Below are 18,808 nucleotides of genomic sequence, written 5' to 3'. Positions count from 1 at the left end.
CCAGTACTCTTCTCATCCAGCTATTAGTGTGAAGAGTTTTTTGTTTGTTTTTACCACCAGAAAAGGGTATAAAAATAAAAATCGGTTTCAGTTCAGTTTAGTCGCTTAATCGTGTCCCACTCTTTGAGACCCCCTGGACTGCAGCATGTCAGCCTTCCCTGTCTATCACCAACTCTTGAGCTTACTCAAACTCATGTTCATGGACTCGGTGATGCCATCCAACCATCTCATCCTCTGTCGTCCCCTTCTCCTACCGCCTTCAATCTTTCCCAGCATCAGGGTCTTTTTCAATAAGTCAGTTCTTCGCATCAGGTGACCGCTTTTTTTTTTTTCTGGGACGTTCTTATTTACATTCACTCTTTTACCCTTTACTAAACACCTAGATCGTAAAGTACACTTTGCACTGGACACTGGGATACACGACAGTTTGTCTCTCTCTCTTTTTTTTTTTAACCAAAAATTATCTCCCTTATTTTTATTTTTATTTTTTTTAGTTTTTGATCTTTTTAAAATTTTTTTTTAAATTTTTTCTTATTGTTTTACTTTATTTTACTTTACAACACTGTATTGGTTTTGCCATACATTGACATGAATCCACCACGGGTGTACATGCGTTCCCAAACATGCACCCCCCTCCCACCTCCCTCCCCATAACATCTCTCTGGGTCATCCCCATGCACCAGGCACGAGGCTTACGGTACATGGGCGGAGACAAAAACAGATGTTTATCAATACAAAACTTGTGTCAAAACACAATGAGTTGAATCTCACAGTTGGGATTATGACACTAATCACTTTGGAATTCTTAGATTTTTCCGAAACACCAGCTAAACGCAGGGCTGGTGCAGTATTATTATTACCACAGCTTAAAAACGAATGTTAAGTTGATCTTTGGTGAAAACATCTCTTTTTAGCGCTTGTTAAGGGTTTATTTTCCTTTTTAGCGAAACGGAAAAGCGTCCGGCCGGAGTTAACTACAGTGCGGGTCGGAGAAGCCGCAGGGTTCCCATTCAGTAGTATTCGCGGGCCGCCCAGAGGAGCGGTGTTTGTTGGGACTTGTAGTCTCTACCAGGACTGAGGCCACCGCAAGTATGTTTATAATGTACTTCTCCCTTTTAAGCTTTCTGTTCCAACAGTCAGAATAAGCCCTAACCTAAAGCATAATTTGACAGCCCTTAACCTTATGCAAGGCTCTTTACGTTTTTACTAGGCTCCTGACGTTGAACATTCAAAGCACAGCATCCCTCACAAACCTTTAAGACATTGGTTTAATCCTCAGCAGTGGGTGGAGCCTTAGGAGGGCTTGAGCTCGGGATTGGCCCACATCTCCCTCGAAGAGGCGTTTTCCTCTTGCTGTTCTGTCAGCGGTGGTAAAAAAGTGAATCCTTTACCGCAGTATTCCTTTTCGCCCCGAGAATCTCGCGATATTTCGGCCAAAGGGACCTAGCGACGCGTAGGGAGCCGCCGAGGCCATTGGGGGTGGCGGGCACCGGGGCTTGCAAGGCCGGGTCAGGTGGGGAGGGCGAGTGTGTGCTGCTTGCGACACTTGGGCTCGGTCCGGGCCAGCCACCCAGACCTCAGGGAAGTGTTGCGGACGGCGTGGCCCTCCTGGCCGGTGAGTCGGCCGGGGGTCGCGGCCGCTGGGTCGACCCAGAGCTTCACCTGGGCCCGCGTGGACTGTGACAGGTGCGCGGACGAGCGCGGCGCTCCGCCTGCTCGCTGGCCCGCCCCCTCCGGGCCTCACAGGCCGGGGCTCGGGATGAGCTGCGGGCCGCAGCTGAGCGGCTCCGGCTTCTGGCGCCTGTCGCTGCAGAACGGCCGCCGCCCGTGAAGGAAAGAGGGAGGGAAGCGACCGCTGACCCCGGGCATGAGCCGGACACGACGTCCGTTGCTGGACTGAGGCGCAGACATGAACCTGCACCAGGTGCTGACCGGGGCCGTGAATCCCGGCGATCACTGCTTCTCGGTGGGCAGCGTCGGCGACCAGCGCTTCACGGTGAGTGAGGGAGGCTCCCTGGTCGCCCGTGCCGAGCCCGCGCCCCTGAGTCAGCCGGTCTCGGCCCAGAGCAGCGGGCGGAGGCCCAGAAAACCTCGTCGCCCTTGCGGGGGTCCCCCACGTCCCAGGGGGAGGTCCCCACTCTTTAGGGTCGGCAGACCTGGCCTTTGAGAACGGAGGCGGCAACAGCACTTGGGTCATTGAGCTACTTAATGTTTACAGAGACTACACTCGGAAGCTAGAATGTTTTGTAGGATTTTTTCAAGCTTTAATCTGACATCTTTGGGTTGGAGTGGTTTAACAATGTCGTTGCTGTGTAATGTGTGTGGGGGCTTTTTATTGCCCTAGTCCATAGGCTCTTAATTGTTAAGTTTAGGAATAGCTGGGATTAGTTTCATTTCTTCCTCTGAGTTAAGGTCAAGTTTTTGTAGTCAAAAAGAGTGGGTGTCTTAATAAAAAAAAAGTTAAAACAGTTACTAATTGTTTGCTGTCAACAATTAACGCGTAGTAAAAGTATAGTGAAAACAGTGCTTTTCATTTAGTTTTCTTTAAGTTCACTGGGAATAACTTTGGAAAGAGAAAACTATTTTTGTTAATGGTTCACTCCTGCCATCCTTGCACTCCGTATTTGAGCGTAGAAGTCCTGGGAGACTTTTATTTTAGATTGTTCGTATTAATTACCAAAAATTACATTACTGTTTTTCAGTAAAACTCCTCTTTCATTTGTGGTAGTTCCATGTTAAAGTTTAAATGGAAGTGTCGTGTTTTTCTTTTGTCTTCCCCAGATAGTGAAAGGAGGGCCCCAAACTTTTGCTTCTTACCAGAATATTGACATTTTCTTCCTTAACTGTAATTTTTAAAAGAATTTTTTGTGGTTATTATAATGATTTCAAGCTTTAGGTCAGTATTGTACATAATAGTCTATATCTAAATATAATTATAGGGCTCATGATTTTTGCTACAACTTGAATAGTTATTAAGCTATCTCTTGAGTTGTGATTGTTACTTAATTTTGATTGTTACTTAATTCTTTTTATCCACTTTTGACTATTTTTTGTCATATTTGTCAGTCAATAAATAATAAAAAGAACCCAGTAATCATTATTTAATATGGTGTAGTCATTTAGTACCTGAATTCGCTTTTAGTGCCAACCAAGTACTTTGCTTTTGAATAGTCTGTTCCTTCCCTGTAGAGTGACTCATATATGCCTTAAATTGCACTTGACACTAGGAGTTTTAGAGATTCTAATTCTAAATGTTAACCTTGCTTCAGTGCTCAAAGGAGAGAGTGAACTCTGAGGGTGGTAGAGGGCCACTGGAGTCTCCCAGCAGATGAACACTGCTATTGCTGTTCAGAAAATAAAGATCATCCTAAGGAAATTTTTCTAATGGGAGATTTTTGGATGGTAACATTTCATTCTCTGACATCTCCTAAAGTTATATGAATGCTCCTCTAATGTAAATTCTAACAACCTTGTCTGAGAAGGCATTCAGAATTTATTAATATGTAAGCAGTGTTGTGAACCTCAAAGTATATACAGTATGCTGACTTATTTATGCACCTAGATGGCCAAAGTGTTTATAAAATTTTGGTGAATGCTTTTGTTATTTTAAAGGATAGGTGAGTTAATGTGTCAAAGATAAGAAGAATGTCCTATGCCATCATGTAGCTTGCTGCTCAGGTTTACTGAATTTTAAAGTGTGTTTCCATAGACCAAGCTTTAATCACCTCCTGCCAAGCCTCTTGTAGATTTCTCTCAGATCTCAGGAATCAGTGCAGTAAATAAGGTGAAAATAAACATTTTGTTATTGTTGTTTAGTATGAAGAGATCCCAGGTCTCTCTGATTCTCATGGTAGTTTATTAACAATCATCTTTTTTCCTTTGCAGCTAATCCACCCTGACTATTTAATATTAAATTGATTCGTTATAAACTAGATCTCTTGCCCTCAGTCTTCTGGATACTATATACATCTTAAATTTAATCTATCTTGAAATTATCTTTTTTTCTAAAAAGTAGAACCTCTTGTTTACTCCTTGAATTTTGTTTTTAACCTCTTTTGATTTTGGCTTTTTTTTTTTCTTTTCATAGAAAGAGAACAAACATTAATGGTAGATGGTATGTGCAGACTAAAAATATTTCCCTAAATTCCAGTTTTACTTCACCGAGGGACATGAAATCTTCCTCTTACAGGCCCACTTGAAGAATTATTTTGTTTCTCTTGTTAAATTATACCTCCTGTAAAGACAGATTTAATGTTTGTAATTCTTCTCTTTGCATGTTTGCAGATAACTTATTTGTTCTTATTTTAAAATATTACAAGAGATGAGATCCTGTTTTCTGAATATAGCCTGACAGGATTTAAATTGAAATAAAATTGAGTGCCATTTCTCATGGATTCTAGATTTTAAAATATGACATTTCCAATATAGTTAGTATATATGAGACACTTTTTTTTGCTACTTAAACTGGCATCAAACTAGTTTGACTTTTCTGTTAATAGGAAAACTTCCAGTAGGCAGTGACCTTGTCTGTTACACTTCAAAGCACTTTATTTGCACTTTCATTATATTAGTAACCTGTTTTGCCTTGTGTATGTCTTCCAGAGTTTCATTGTGAGTGCCTAGAACAGTGAAGTACTGGTGTCACCTAATACTAGCATCATTATCTGAATTCAGTTTCCAACCTAGTCCTTACAGTTAGTTATATATCCATGGGGAAATTCTTTTACATTCTTTGAGTTTCTTTTTTTTCTTATCTGTAAAATGAGGCTAAGGAAAGCGTATTCATAGGGTTGTTACATGAAAAACTATTAAGTTCATTGCTTGGTACCTGTAAAACTCTTAAAAATGTCAGTTGTTATAAAGGCTAAACTTATAGTGCCTAAGCTGAATACTAATTAAATCGATGAATAATAGTAAAGAAATCTTACTGCTATATAATTAAAAATTGCAGTTTTAAGAAGTATTTTTAATCATTTAGATTTGTTTGAGTTCAAATAAAATACCTCAATTAGAGTTAAAAAATTTTTTTTCAGTATCAGTTATTATGCATTTTACCCTAAATATTAGATGAACAAGCAGGAGAAATTTCAGGTATATTAGCAAAAATTCTTTAATTTTTCTTTATTTACTTGTATTCTTCCTTCATTCCTTTTTCCATGTTAATTTCCTGCAGTCTTTAGAGTGAAAGTATATGAGCACCTGGCCCTAATCTGTTGACAACTTTTGTTTTTAGGAAAAAAAAAAAAATTTGTTTTTCATAGTTAAAAATAGGCATAGTCAGTTAGATCTGGTTTTCTAATATTTCTGTGCATGCTAGTGATATGTGCTTTAATATATAATAGATTATCTGTACTTAGTGTTGAAATTGTGTTTTTACTGAAATGGAAAGGGAGGTAATTTTCAAGAGACAGATTGTGTTAATATTTAGGACTTTCTGTCTCTAGTTTGTAATTTAAATACCTTGGCTATATGAGGAATAGCAAACAAACAATAGCTCCAGACTCTCTTTTGTGTTGGACAACTCAGTGTTCCCAACCAAAGGGACCCAGATTAGAAGTCAAAAGACTTATTGCAGCTATCTGGATGTTGGTAGAGAAATGGAGGCTGAATTAGCATTCTCCTTCAACTTTCTGTAATAGTAAGCATCCTTTAGTTTGAATTTTTCTTTTGTTCACTGTAGGGAAGCCTTTATAGGAAGTTCTTTTTTTGGAGAAGCATGTGAATGGAGAGAATACAGGAGGGAAAAGTTTGATAATGTATGTATCTGGAGAGAGAATGAGTTTTGTGGTACTCATAGGCCATTACGGGTACAAATTAGACTTTAAATATTTGGTTTATTTTAAAATATTGTATTTTAAGTAGTATTAAGTAAAAAAAAAAGTAAAGTCACTCAGTCGTGTCCGACTCTTTGTGACCCCATGGACTATAGCCTACCAGGCTCCTCTGTCCATGGCATTTTCCAGGCAAGAGTACTGGAGTGGGTTGCCATTTCCTTCTCCAGGGGAGCTTCCCAACCCAGGGATCGAACCCCAGTCTCCAGCATTGCAAACAGAAGCTTTACCATCTGAACCACCAGGGAAGTTGCATTCTTAATGTTGTGTTTTAATAAATGAGAATAATATTAATTACAATATGCCAAATATAAGTCATTTAACCAGGAAGTACACCCGGAAGAAATTCTTCGGGATATTTACCTGATATGGTTGGTTAAAATAAAACAGTGAAAACAGGAAATCTAACTGTTATACAGAAATCACAGGATTTCCGTATTAGAATGATGACTGTTGGAACCTTGGGTAATTTTTAAAATTTAAAATATTTGAGACGGTTGTCTGCCAAACTTAAAGTTAAAAATCATGTTTGTTGTATGCTAAATAGCATGCATATGAACTCAGTTTTTCCTTTGCACCTTGTTTAGCCTCAGTTAGTAATCGTAATATCACATGTGCCTAATAAAAGGATTTTCATTTGTCAATTTAATTTTCATTGCTTAGTAATAAGTTATTCTGATTATGGATCTTTTGACAGAAGCAGCTAGTGTATCAATTGTAATATATGCATATTACTTTTGAAACTTGGGTAGCATGGCAATTTATTTGATAAACCAGTTCTGTTCTTTTAATTATTGTTTTAATAATAGGGCAACTTGAAATGAAGTTTGTAGAGCCATTTATTTTGTTAAAAATCTATGAAACTCTGTAGATTTTGGTTTAAAGTATTATGTATAATATATTTAAAACCAGGTAGATTAGTAGACATGGATTATTTTAAAATCATACATATCTGATTTTGTTTATTTTTTCTTTATTTTGTTAATGTGTGAATTATTAATACATTAAGTTTTTTAAATTGAAGTATAGTTGATTTGCAATATTGTGTTACTTTCAGGTTTACAGCGAAGTGATCTGGATTTATATATGTGTATATATATGATTATTTTTCCATTATAGGCTATTATAAGACATTGAATATTATTCCCTGTGAAAGTGAAGTCACTCAGTTGTGTCCGACTCTTTGCGACCCCATGGGCTGTAGCCTATCAGGGTCCTCTGTCCATGGGATACTCTAGGCAAGAATACTGGAGTGGGTTGCCATTTACTTCTCCAGGGGATCGTCCCAATCCAGGGATCGAACCCGGGTCTCCCGCATTGCGGGCGGACACTTTACCATCTGAGCCACCAGGGTCTCTTTATTGCTTTTCTGTTTTATGTTTAGTAGTTCATGTCTGTTAATCCCATCCTCCTATTTATCATTTGCCCCCTTCCCTTTTCCTTTTGGTGACTCTAAGTTTGTTTTCTTCATCTGTGAGTCTGTTTCTGTTTTGTGTATAGATTGATTTGTATAATTTTTAAAATTCCACATATAAATACTATCATACAGTATTTGTCTTTTTTTCTCCGTGACTTCACTTAGTGTGGTATTCTCTAGATCCGTTCATGTCACTGCAAATGACAATATTTTATTCTTTTTATGATAAACATTCTGTTGTATATATGTACCACGTCTTCTTTATACATTTATCTGTTGATGGACACTTAGGTTGCTTCCATGTCTTGGCTGTTGTAAATAATGCTGCTATGAACTTTGGGTACAGAGCCCATTTTAAAGTTTGTTTTCCCAGTTTGGTTTGGTGTACTTACATGCTTATTAACTTGTCATGTTGTATAAACTCTAGTGATTGAATTAATTTTAATAATCTATTTAAAATATCCATAAGAAGATGCATCTATTTCAAGTGATTTTTGCATGATGCCCAGTTTGGATTATCTGTACAGGGTCACCTCTCTCTCTTTTTTTTTTCCCTAAGCCTTATTGAGATACAATTGGTGTTAACATTGTGTGAGTTTAAAGTATACAATATTATGATTTGATACACATACATATTATGAAATATTTACCACAATGAGATTAGTTAATGTGTCCTTTACCTTACATAATAACCACTTTATTTTTATGATGAAAACATTAAAGCTTTATTCTAATAACAACTTTCAACTGTACAGTATAGTATTGTTAGCCATAGTCACCCTGCTATACATTAGATTCCTGGAACTTACTCATCTTATGACTGAAAGTTTGTATCCTTTGACCAACATCTCCCATTTTACCACCCACAGCCCCTGGCAACCACCATTCAATTCTGTTAGTAAAATATTTCTATTAGTAAAAATGTTTTTAGATTCCACATATAAGTGGAATATATATGTACAGTATTTGTCTTTCTCTGACTTAGCGTAACGCCTTCAAGGTTATCACAAGTAGCAGGGTTTTATTTTTGTGTGTGTGACTGAACAATATTCTTTGGTTTTTGTGTATGTGTATAAAATATATTTTAAAAAATCCATTCATTCACTAATGGACACTAAGGCTGTTTCCATATCTTGGCTTTTATGAACAATGCTGAAATGAATATGGGAGTGCAAGTATCTCTTATAGTGACTTCATCATCTTTGGATATAGTCCTAGAAGTTGAATTGGTGGAACATAGGGTAGCTTTGCTTTTAATTTTTTCAGGACTGTTCCATACTGTTTTTGTATGCTTGTTTTTGTGTTTGTTTCTCTTGCCTGTGCTGTGTCTTCATTGCTGTGCGTGGGCTTTATCTAGTTGCAGCGAGTGGGGACTGATCTCTAGCTGCAGTGCATGTGCTTCTCACTGCAGTGGCTTCTCTTACTGTGGACATGGGCTGTGGGGTGCATGGGCTTCAGTAGCTGCAGCACGCAGTCTCAGTAGTTGTGGCATTTGCACTCTAGAGTGTGGGCTCAGTAGTTGGGGCCCACAGGCTTAGTCGCCTTGCCACATGTGGAATCATGTGGACCGGGAGCTGAACCTCTGTTCCTGCACTGGCAGGCAGATTCTTAACCACTAGACCACCACTAGATCTTCCATATTGTTTTTCACAGTGGCTATGCCAGTTTACATTCTCACCAAGAGTACACAAGGATTCCTTTTCTTCACATTTTTACCAACACTTATCTTTTATCTTTTTGATGATAGCATCCTAATGGGTGTGAGGTGATATCTCATCCAGTTTTGATCGGCATTTCCCTGATGATTAGGGATATTGAATGTCTTTTCATGTATCTATTGACCATCAGTACGTCTTCTTTGGAAAAATGTCTATTTGAGTCCCCTGCCCATTTTTAACTGGATTGTTTTGCTATTGAATTATGTGTTCTTTATATATTTTAGATAATAACTTTTTATCAGATAAGGTTTGGACATACTTTCTCCCATTTTGAAGGTTACTTTTTCATTTTGTTGATGGTTTCTTTTGCTGTGCAGAAGCTTTGCAGTTCAGTGTACTCTTATTTATTACTGCTTTTGTTGCTTGTGCTTTTGGTGTTCAATTAATCATCACTGATTGTCAAGGGGCTTTCCCCCTATGTTTTCTTCTAGGAGTTTTTTTTCCAGTTTTATTTTTCAAGTTTAGTTTTTGATTCATTTTTGAGTTTATTTGTGTGTGTAATGTAAGACACGGGTTCAGTTTCATTCTTTTGCACAGGGATGTCCAGTTTTCCCAGTGTCAACTTATTGAAGAAACTATCTTTTCTCTATTGTATATTCTTGGCACCTTTGTCAACAATTAGTTGACCATATATGTGTAGGTTATGTCTGGGCTTATGATTCTGTTCCTTAGGTCTCTGGGTCTGTTTTTATGCTGATACCATATTGTTTGGATTATTATAGTTTTGTAATATAGTTTGAAATCAGGAAATGTGATGATTCCAGCTTAGTTATTCCTTAAGATCGCTTTGGCTCTTTGGGATCTTTTGTGATTCCATGTGAATTTTAGGATTTTTTTTTTCCTCTGTGTGAAAAATGCTACTGGAATTTTGATAGAAATTACATTGAATCTATAAATGGTTTTGTGTAGTATGGACATTGTAACGATATTAACTCTTCTAATTCGAAAACAAAAGGCGTCTTTTCATTTATTTGTGTAATCTTCAGTTTCTTTAATCTATGTCTTGATAGTTTTCAGTGTCCAAGACTTTTTACCTGGTTAAAGTTATTCTAAAGTATTTTATTCTTTTTGATGCTGTTGTAGATTGGATTGTTTCCTTAATTTCTTTTTTAAATAGTCTATTGTTAGTGTACAGAAATGCAGTAATTTTTTTATGTTGGTTTTGGATTCTGCAACTTTGCTGACTTTACTAGTTATAAAAGTTTTTTGGTAGAGACTTCAGGGTTTCTATATGTAGTATCTTGTATTCTGAAAACAGGCAATATTATATCTTCCTTTCTGATTCAAAGGCATTTTATTTCTGTTTCTTGCCTAATTACTCTGGCTGGGACTTCAATATTAGGTTGAATAGAATTGGTAAAAGTGTGGGCATCCTTGTCTTGTTCCTGATCTTGGAGGAAAGCTTTTAGCTTTTTACCATTGACTGCATTAGCTGTGAGCTTGTCATATATGGCTTTTATGGAACCATCCTGCATCTCAGGGATAAATATGGTGTACGATCTTTTTAGTGTGCTATTGAAATCAGTCTTTGAGTATTTTGTTGAAGATTTTTGCATCTATATTCATCAGAGAAGTTGGCCTGTAGTTTTCCTAGTGTCCTTGTATAGCTTTGGTGTATATAAAATTTTGGTGTTAAAGTTCTTTCCTTCTCAGTCTCCAAGGCTGAAAATATATTAGTCAAATTCTGTGTTCATAAATTACTAAGTATTTTCATGCCTTCTTTCTTTCAGTGTAGATGTAGTTTTTGTTTGTAATGTAGTTAGTTCATTTGTTTACCCCCCATTCTGATAGATTTATTTATGATGTTAATAAGTTTCAGAAATCATAACTAGCATCCATTGGTAAATGAATGAAGAAAGATGTGTAGGTGTGTGTGTGTATACATGTGTATATATATTTTTTCTTTATTCATTCATCTACCAATGGATGCTGGTTATGAATTTTGAAATTATTAAATTTACTCATATATACATATGTACATGTACACACACAAATACACATATGCATTCATTTTCATCCATATATGTGCACACACAATGCCTACACACACATATACACACAATGGAATATTAATCATAAAAAAGAGTGAACTCTTGACATTTGTGACAAAATATGTGGATCTAGAGGGTATTATGCTAAGTGAAGTAAGTCAGGCAAAGACAAGTCAGCCAGCGCTTTTCTACTTATTTTCTTAATTTTTCACTTAATACTATCTCCTAGAAATCACTCCAAGTCAGTTCATAGGTTTCTTCCTCATTCTTTTTATAGCTGTGTAATACTCCATTTACCTATGTACTATAGTTTATTCAACCAGTATTCTGTGCACAGCAGGATTTTTAAGAAGATACTTACATAATCTTGAAAATGATTGAGAAACAGAACAAAATGCAAATATAGTTTGAATCTTTAATGCATTTTATATCAATAACCTCAGATATGCAGATGACACCACCTTTATGGCAGAAAGTGAAGAGGAACTAAAAAACCTCTTGATGAAAGAGGAGAGTGAAAAAGTTGGCTTAAAGCTCAACATTCACAAAACAAAGATCATGGCATCCGGTCCCATCACTTCATGGGAAATAGATGGGGAAACAGTGTTAGACTCTTTTTTGGGGGGCTCCAAAATCACTGCAGATTGTGACTGCAGCCATGAAATTAAAAGATGCTTACTCCGTGGAAGAAAAGTTATGACCAACCTAGATAGCGTATTGAAAAGCAGAGACATTACTTTGCCGACTAAGGTCCGTCTAGTCCAGGCTATGGTTTTTCCAGTGGTCATGTATGGATGTGAGAGTTGGACTGTGAAGCAAGCTGAGCGCCGAAGAATTGATGCTTTTGAACTGTGGTGTTGGAGAAGACTCTTGAGAGTCCCTTGGACTGCAAGGAGATCCAACCAGTCCATTCTGAAGGAGATCAGCCCTGGGATTTCTTTGGAGGGAATGATGCTGAAGCTGAAACGCCAGTACTTTGTCCACCTCATGCGAAGAGTTGACTCATTGGAAAAGACTCTGATGCTGGGAGGGATTGGGGGCAGGAAGAGAAGGGGACGACCGAGGATGAGATGGCTGGATGGCATCACGGACTCGATGGACGTGAGTTTGTGATGTGAACTCTGGGAGTTGGTGATGGACAGGGAGGCCTGGCGTGCTGCGATTCGTGGGGTTGCAAAGAGTCGGACATGACTGAGCGACTGAACTGAACTGATGTTTAATTAATTACATTATCAAAAAACTATAAAAATTAAAATTCTATAGTCAAGAAAATCAGGAGGTTTGTTTTTTTTTTTTTGTATTATAAAGCCCCAAGGACTATCCATACTCCAACTCATGAAGTATGGACTACAATTGGTTATATTCTTTTTTTGTTGTTTTTGTTTTTTCCATTTACCAGTTTATTGCCATCCACTAATTGTAACTCTGAAAGAAGAAAGGGCAGACTGAATGAGAGAGATATTCTAGATGAAGATCAATAACATTTGTTTGACTTAAAAATTTACCAGAATTGGGCTTCCCTGATGGCTCAAATGGTAAAGTGTCTGCCTGTAATGCGGGAGTCCTAGGTTCTATCCCTGGGTCGGGAAGATCCCCTGGAGAAGGAAATGGCAACTCACTGTAGTACTCTTGCCTGGAAAATTCCGTGGATGGAGGAGCCTGGTAGGCTACAGCCCATGGGGTCACAAAGAGTCGGACACGACTGAGCAGCTTCACTGGTTACCAAAATTAGGAATAGATAGCTTTGCATCCTCTAATACTATCACTAAGGACAAATTAACTGACAGGCTGTTATAATATAATACAGTCGCAGGAAAAAAGCAAGGGTAATCCAGGACTGGATAAGTCTTTGAATGATCACAGTTTATATGTATTATGAGTTGGCATCTTTTTGTTGGGTAGGTGTCTATTTCTGAGATAACTTTGCATTTATCAAGTCTGAAAATGTTCAATACTCATATTAAACATTAATTAAGCAATAATTTTGTGAGATACTTCAGGATTAATTGTAGACTTGATTCAGGAAAATTTAATCATGATTGACAGAAATAGGTGCAACACAATATCTAAAATTAGATAGATAATTGCAGTACACGAAAAGAAGGCAGAGGTTATGAACACATTAAAATGTGTGTATGTATATGTGTGTGTGTATATATATAAATAAATGTATATATATATCCTGGCTAATGGAAATTGAAACAGATTTGTGTTGTGAGAAGGAAATCTAAATTGTAAACACTCTGCATTTAGTATAATATTTCGGTAAACAGTGACAGTATTTTATCAAAATTTAAAATTCAGGAGAAAATCAGTTTCTAAAATATTAAGGTATTTTAGAGGATCATTAATGAAAAGTTTTCTTAAATTGCTTTTTGGAATTTATTCTTGAGGATAATTTATCTTGTGACAAGCCTTGTGATCCTGTTGTGGGTATTTACACAGAGGTGAGCAGACCATCATGAGGTTTTTCGTTTGTTTTCTGAGCCAGTTTTTTCCACTAGTGACACTAGTAGAACCGCACTTGATTTCTCCCAGTTCTTTTAGGAAGATCCCAGGCAAGCATGCTTAACTAAGGAAGTTCCTGTGCTACCACTGAAGGAGCACTAGATCTGAAGTCAAAATCAAGCCCACTCTGCCACTCTAGAAGCTGTCAGCCAGTTTAGGCCTAATTTTTTTTGATAATGTGAGCAGATTTATTTGTATGTTCTTTCAAATCCCTTTTGTAATATTTTTTGTAGCTTATACAGAACCATTTTGGCCTTTGTAGGATTTATGGTCATAAAGTATATATATTAAGTATAATATTTTTTGCATTAAGTAAATTGTATGTATATGTGCAAAAGAGATGAGAAAGTAAGGAATTACTGAGATTTTCAGAACTTACCAGGATGGAAAACAGTTTGTGATGGATATTTTATTTTCAGAGTTATGCTTCATATAACAGCATAGGATGACAGTCATGTGCTCTTAAATGGAAGATACTTCTGTGATCTAAGATCAGAGAACAAGATAAACTTGAACCCTACCTTTTTGCCGTGGACTTTAACTTGTAGTGATGGAAATGGATAACATGCAAGATATTTACAAATTGTGGTATATGCTATGAAGAAAAAAACCAGAAAGTCATTAGAGGAGAGGGAGCAAGAATATGAGTATATTGAGGAACTGAGACCTGAATGTTGAAAAGAAGTTAGACAAAGACCAGGCAGGTAGAAGCAAGGTAAACCACCCTGAGGTGGGAAAAGATTGATATGTCCAAGGAACAGAAAACAGAGTAATATAGGGGCAGGAGCCATTTGAAGGGATGAAAGAGTAGCTTGAGATGGATTTGGGAAATTAGGGTAATCATTTAGGGCATTGACATTGGTAAAAAGTTGAGGTTTTGTTCCAAGTCCAATGAGGCAACTATTGAAGAGACTTAATCAGGAAAAATTACTTGGTGTAATAAACACTTTTAAAAGATCACTTTTGTCTTTGTGTGGAAAGGAGTTGTAGAGGGAAGCAAGAATGGAAGTGATCAGAGTATAAGCAATCATGCAGGAGAGAGATGATGGTAGTTTAGATAAGTGCAGTAGCATTCAATCAAGATGGAAGAAGTGAAAGGAATTGGTATATATTTTGCAGATAGGACTGACTGATGGATCTGTATACGGGAGGTAAGAGAAATATTCTCAAATAATAAAGATTTTTAAAAAATATTTAAAATTAGTCTGTTAAAACGTAATATTTAATACCAGTGTTTTATATGATAAAATATTTTGTTGACAATTTTATCATTTTTATTTTATTTTATTCTTTTTTGTTTTGTTTTTAGGCTTACGCATCTGGATGTGACATTGTTATACTGGGAAGTGATTTTGAAAGACTGCAAATAATCCCAGGAGCTAAACATGGAAATATTCAAGTAGGATGTGTAGATTGTTCAATGCAACAAGGCAAGGTTTGTAATCTTGTGGTAATATGAGATTTGTTTTGAGTATGGTTTTTGTGAGTATAGTCTCTGAAGTATCATTTCTTGTTGAATTAGAGACTTACTGTGTTTCCAAGACAGTGTAGCTATAGATTTCTTGGTCTCTCTAGCTGTGCCCTAGAGAACAAAATTCCTGACTTAAATGTATCTTAGAGACTGTCAGAAATTTATTCTTGTATAATCTTGAAATATAGCATAATTTTCTCCGTGAGTTGACAGATACAATGTTTATTGCCTGTAGAATAGATGTAAAGCTTACTTATTTCAAAATTTATTCGATTGAAGGAAAGGAATAACAATAAACTTCAGTCTAGAAATAAACTCCTGAAAAGAAATTATTGTTAGAATCCTACTTTGTCTTTAAACAGGTAGTTATCTCCTTGTAACTTGGGGATAAACTTTGTTAAAAAAATCAACATAAATGCTACAATTTTTTAGGTAATTTATTCCAAGTCTATACAAAAGTGAAAAATTCAGTCAACTTCTATTTACATATGAAAAGGAAAAAAAATTGCCTTGAAAGTGAAATAGCAACAAAAACAAAAGAAATGGGTTATGATTTCACATCAGGTTAAATATGGTTTCTGTATAGTACCAGAGTTGGGAGAGTAATAACTTACAAACAGTATAGTATAGAGCTTAATATAGCACCATACAGGCATAGATGACCAAGCCTAGATACAGTTGTAGCTAGACTAGGCTGAACTTTGCAAATGTAATTTTTTTTTGCTAGATACTTAAAGTATATTGTTTGACTCTGTGATACTGTTAGACCATTTTGTGTGAGAAATCAAAATGGTCCCAACCTATTTTTAATCTAATCATTCCTAGTAAACTTGCCATTCTGAAAAGTTACGTTTGCAGACCTAGCTTAAAGATATTCATGGTAAAGTCATTTGAACTCTTGTAGTCTTCGCTTGTTTTTTTGACTACTGTTTTTTGTTTCGTTATTCATCTATCCCTTCCTTTCGGCAGAGTTGCAGGTGTCTTATCTGTCTTTCTTTTGTTCATGTCTTTCATTCTCCCTGTATTACAAAAATGATTTTTATTATGGAATGCCCAAAATCCTTGAAACTTTTTTCCTTTCTCTTCATTTTTGCTTTATCTCCTAGCTCTGTAGTTCTGTAATCTTGATTATATGAAAACTCACTTCTACCATCTAGATTCACATGAGGCTGGTTAATGTTGGAAATCTAATTTTAGTAATTTCCAATATGAATTATCTTTTTGGGATAAGCTATACTATGGGCTTCCCTGGTGGCTAAGATGGTAAAGAATCTGCCTAAAATGCAGGAGACCTGGGTTCAATCCCTGGATCAGGAAGATCCGCTGTAGAAGGGGATGGCCACCTACTCCAGCGTTCTTGCCTGGAGAATTCCATGGACAGAGGAGCTTGGTGGGTTACTATATTACATGAAATCCAGGTTAGAATGAAGAGGTCATTTGGTTTTATAATCATTCTGATAAAGGGTACATTTCATTTGTTTTACAGACAGTGTCAGTATAATCAAATGATTCCTTAAGATATCAAGATGAAAATTTATAGGTTTTGGTATTTGGGACTTGTGTTTAACTTTTAGAAGGAAGTGCTTTTTGTTACCATAGGCATCAATATTTTATCATTACTGTTTTTATCTCTGTAGTACTACCAGATTAGTTTTCCTAAGAAAATTTGTCTGCATTTGACTTGTCTGTCTGCATTTGACTTATTATTCATTTGCTTTAAACTGTTCTTAGTTTCCCATTACTCTAGAAAAGTTTAGGTTGTTCACCTTGGTTTGAGACTTTCTTTAACCCACTCACACCTACCTTTTTGGCCTCATGTTCATTATTCTCTTTCTGGCTGGGCTGATGGTCAGTCACCTCCCAACATACTTCTTTTAATATTTACACTTGTATTCATACTGTGCCCTATTTCTGAAATTGAACACTCACTGCAGTTTGAAATCCTAGCCACACATAAAGGCACAAACTAAACACTCCTCGATGAACTCAGTGTAGATTTCTGTATTCTCAGAACTCCTCAGAACACTTAAAAATATCTACTCCCATATGTATGTTATATCCTCATTTCTTACTCTTCTTTACTAGGTTATATTTCTTATCTTTATTCCTGATCATTCATTCTATCTATATATCTGATTTCTGATGTTTTAATATTCTTCATTTGTGACTCACTCAGGCTGCAGTTGTTAGCTGCTTCATAAAACAGAGCCAGCAAGTTTTATTTTTCATTGATTAAGGGGTAAATTTTAAAGATACTCAAGTAGAATATTGAAAAGTATACTTCTTAAAGAGTTCACGAAGGAATAGATCTAAGTTTTATCTCCAGTGAGTTAAATATACAGTGACAGAATTGTGAACTTTTGAGGAGAGGTAACCTAAAAACTGATTTTTAAGTCATCAAATTCTATAAGGAATGCATCAATACATTTTCTTATGTGAGGAAGGGAATTAACATTTAGTGTTCTTTACCAGATGCTTTACAGATATTTTGGCCCTCAGTTCTACTAGGAAGATAATGTAATACATATTGTAAATGTAGATAGGGAAACTGAGGTTCAAAGAGATTACATAGTAACAACATATTTATAAGTTTTCTTTGTTTTTTCTTTTTAAAAGATTGCAGCATCCTATGGAAATGTTATTTCTGTTTTTGAACCAGTTAACCTACCGAAGCAAAAGAAAAATCTGGTCAGTAATTTCTTTTTCTATTAGAAATGGAAATATGTATTAAAAGATAACATTTTTAAGAGTACAAAATTAGAGTGATTGTCACATAAATCAGTATGAATTGTGCACTGTAAATACAGACAACATGCTGAATGCCACTTCCTTCTTTAAAATGTGTAAATGTTTCATTGAAGTAGAATTAAACTAAATTGTGCTTACTGAATTATCTTGAAATGCTTTTTTTCCCCGTCTGTCACTTTTTTTTCTTTTATTATTTGAAGAGTCAACAACTTGAAATTTGTCAGTTACTTTATTAATAGTGGCAGACTTCATTGTCCAGTCATATGTGGCACTGGTTTTTTGTTTCTGTGATCTTCTTTCGTATAGCTTTTTTCTTTGTATATTTTGTTCTTAAAGTGACATATTTCTATTCAAAATCTTAACATACCCCTTGGACTTAATTTCTTGCCCTTATTAAATCATGGAATAATTGTTAGTGAGTCAGTGAATGTTTTTTCTTTCTAAGGAATCTATATTCAGGAATAGTTCTGAAAGTTTCTTAAAACAATAGTTTATAAATATTGAGGTTATATAGTAAATTTTTTTTTGTGTTTTGATACCCTTAAATATAGCAGACCAGGGTATTTTACTCATCTCTACTGAAGGTTAAACTACTGATTTTAAGTGAAAGAGGATCAGCATAGTGTGGTCTAAAGACCATTGTCGTAGGAGTCATAGAAATGGTTTACTTATCTGCTGCTCTGTAGCTGTTTGATATTAAGCAAGTCGGCCTTAAGAGGTTCTTTGCTCAATACCAAAATTGTTTAACATCTATTTATTCTTGATTTCAAAGACTGGAAATGTGTTAAATGTGAAAAATTAAACAGTGTGTTAATAATAGATTTATCTTATATATCTTTTAACAGTTTTCATTCATTTTCACTTAGCTTATTAATATCTTACAAATTTCCTCTTAGTTGGGTGGATGTTATTTTTTTTTTATAAATAAGGCAGCAGAGGTTCAAAAATACGTGACTTGAGCAGTGAAACAGCAGTTGAGCCATAGCTCTAAGAGTGAAACTAGTTGTCTTGATCCCTAGGTGTGAGCATTCTTTTTCCTTACCTTGTGTTAATGAAAAACATTTTCTCTAGGTTAATTGATGTCCATTTAAAACTTTCATGGAAGGAGAGTCCACACTTCTCTC

General features: G+C 36.0%; 1 protein-coding gene across 5 annotated transcripts in view; it reads left to right on the top strand.

Moving 5' to 3' along the window:
• The first annotated feature begins 1,909 nt into the window (after positions 1 to 1,909).
• The window catches only part of DMXL1 (Dmx like 1), a 132,029-nt gene continuing 115,130 nt past the window's right edge, over positions 1,910 to 18,808 (top strand). For all 5 annotated transcript variants that reach the window (XM_068980121.1, XM_068980122.1, XM_068980120.1 and 2 more), the window contains exons 1-3: positions 1,910 to 1,996; positions 14,775 to 14,900; positions 17,553 to 17,624. In XM_068980121.1, the coding sequence (XP_068836222.1) occupies positions 1,910 to 1,996; positions 14,775 to 14,900; positions 17,553 to 17,624 (285 nt within the window). The remainder of the gene's footprint in view (positions 1,997 to 14,774; positions 14,901 to 17,552; positions 17,625 to 18,808) is intronic.

This window comes from Capricornis sumatraensis, chromosome 9 (assembly GCF_032405125.1).
Source record: "Capricornis sumatraensis isolate serow.1 chromosome 9, serow.2, whole genome shotgun sequence".
Classification (NCBI taxonomy): domain Eukaryota; kingdom Metazoa; phylum Chordata; class Mammalia; order Artiodactyla; family Bovidae; genus Capricornis; species Capricornis sumatraensis.
This window is presented reverse-complemented; position numbering and strand designations above follow the sequence as displayed.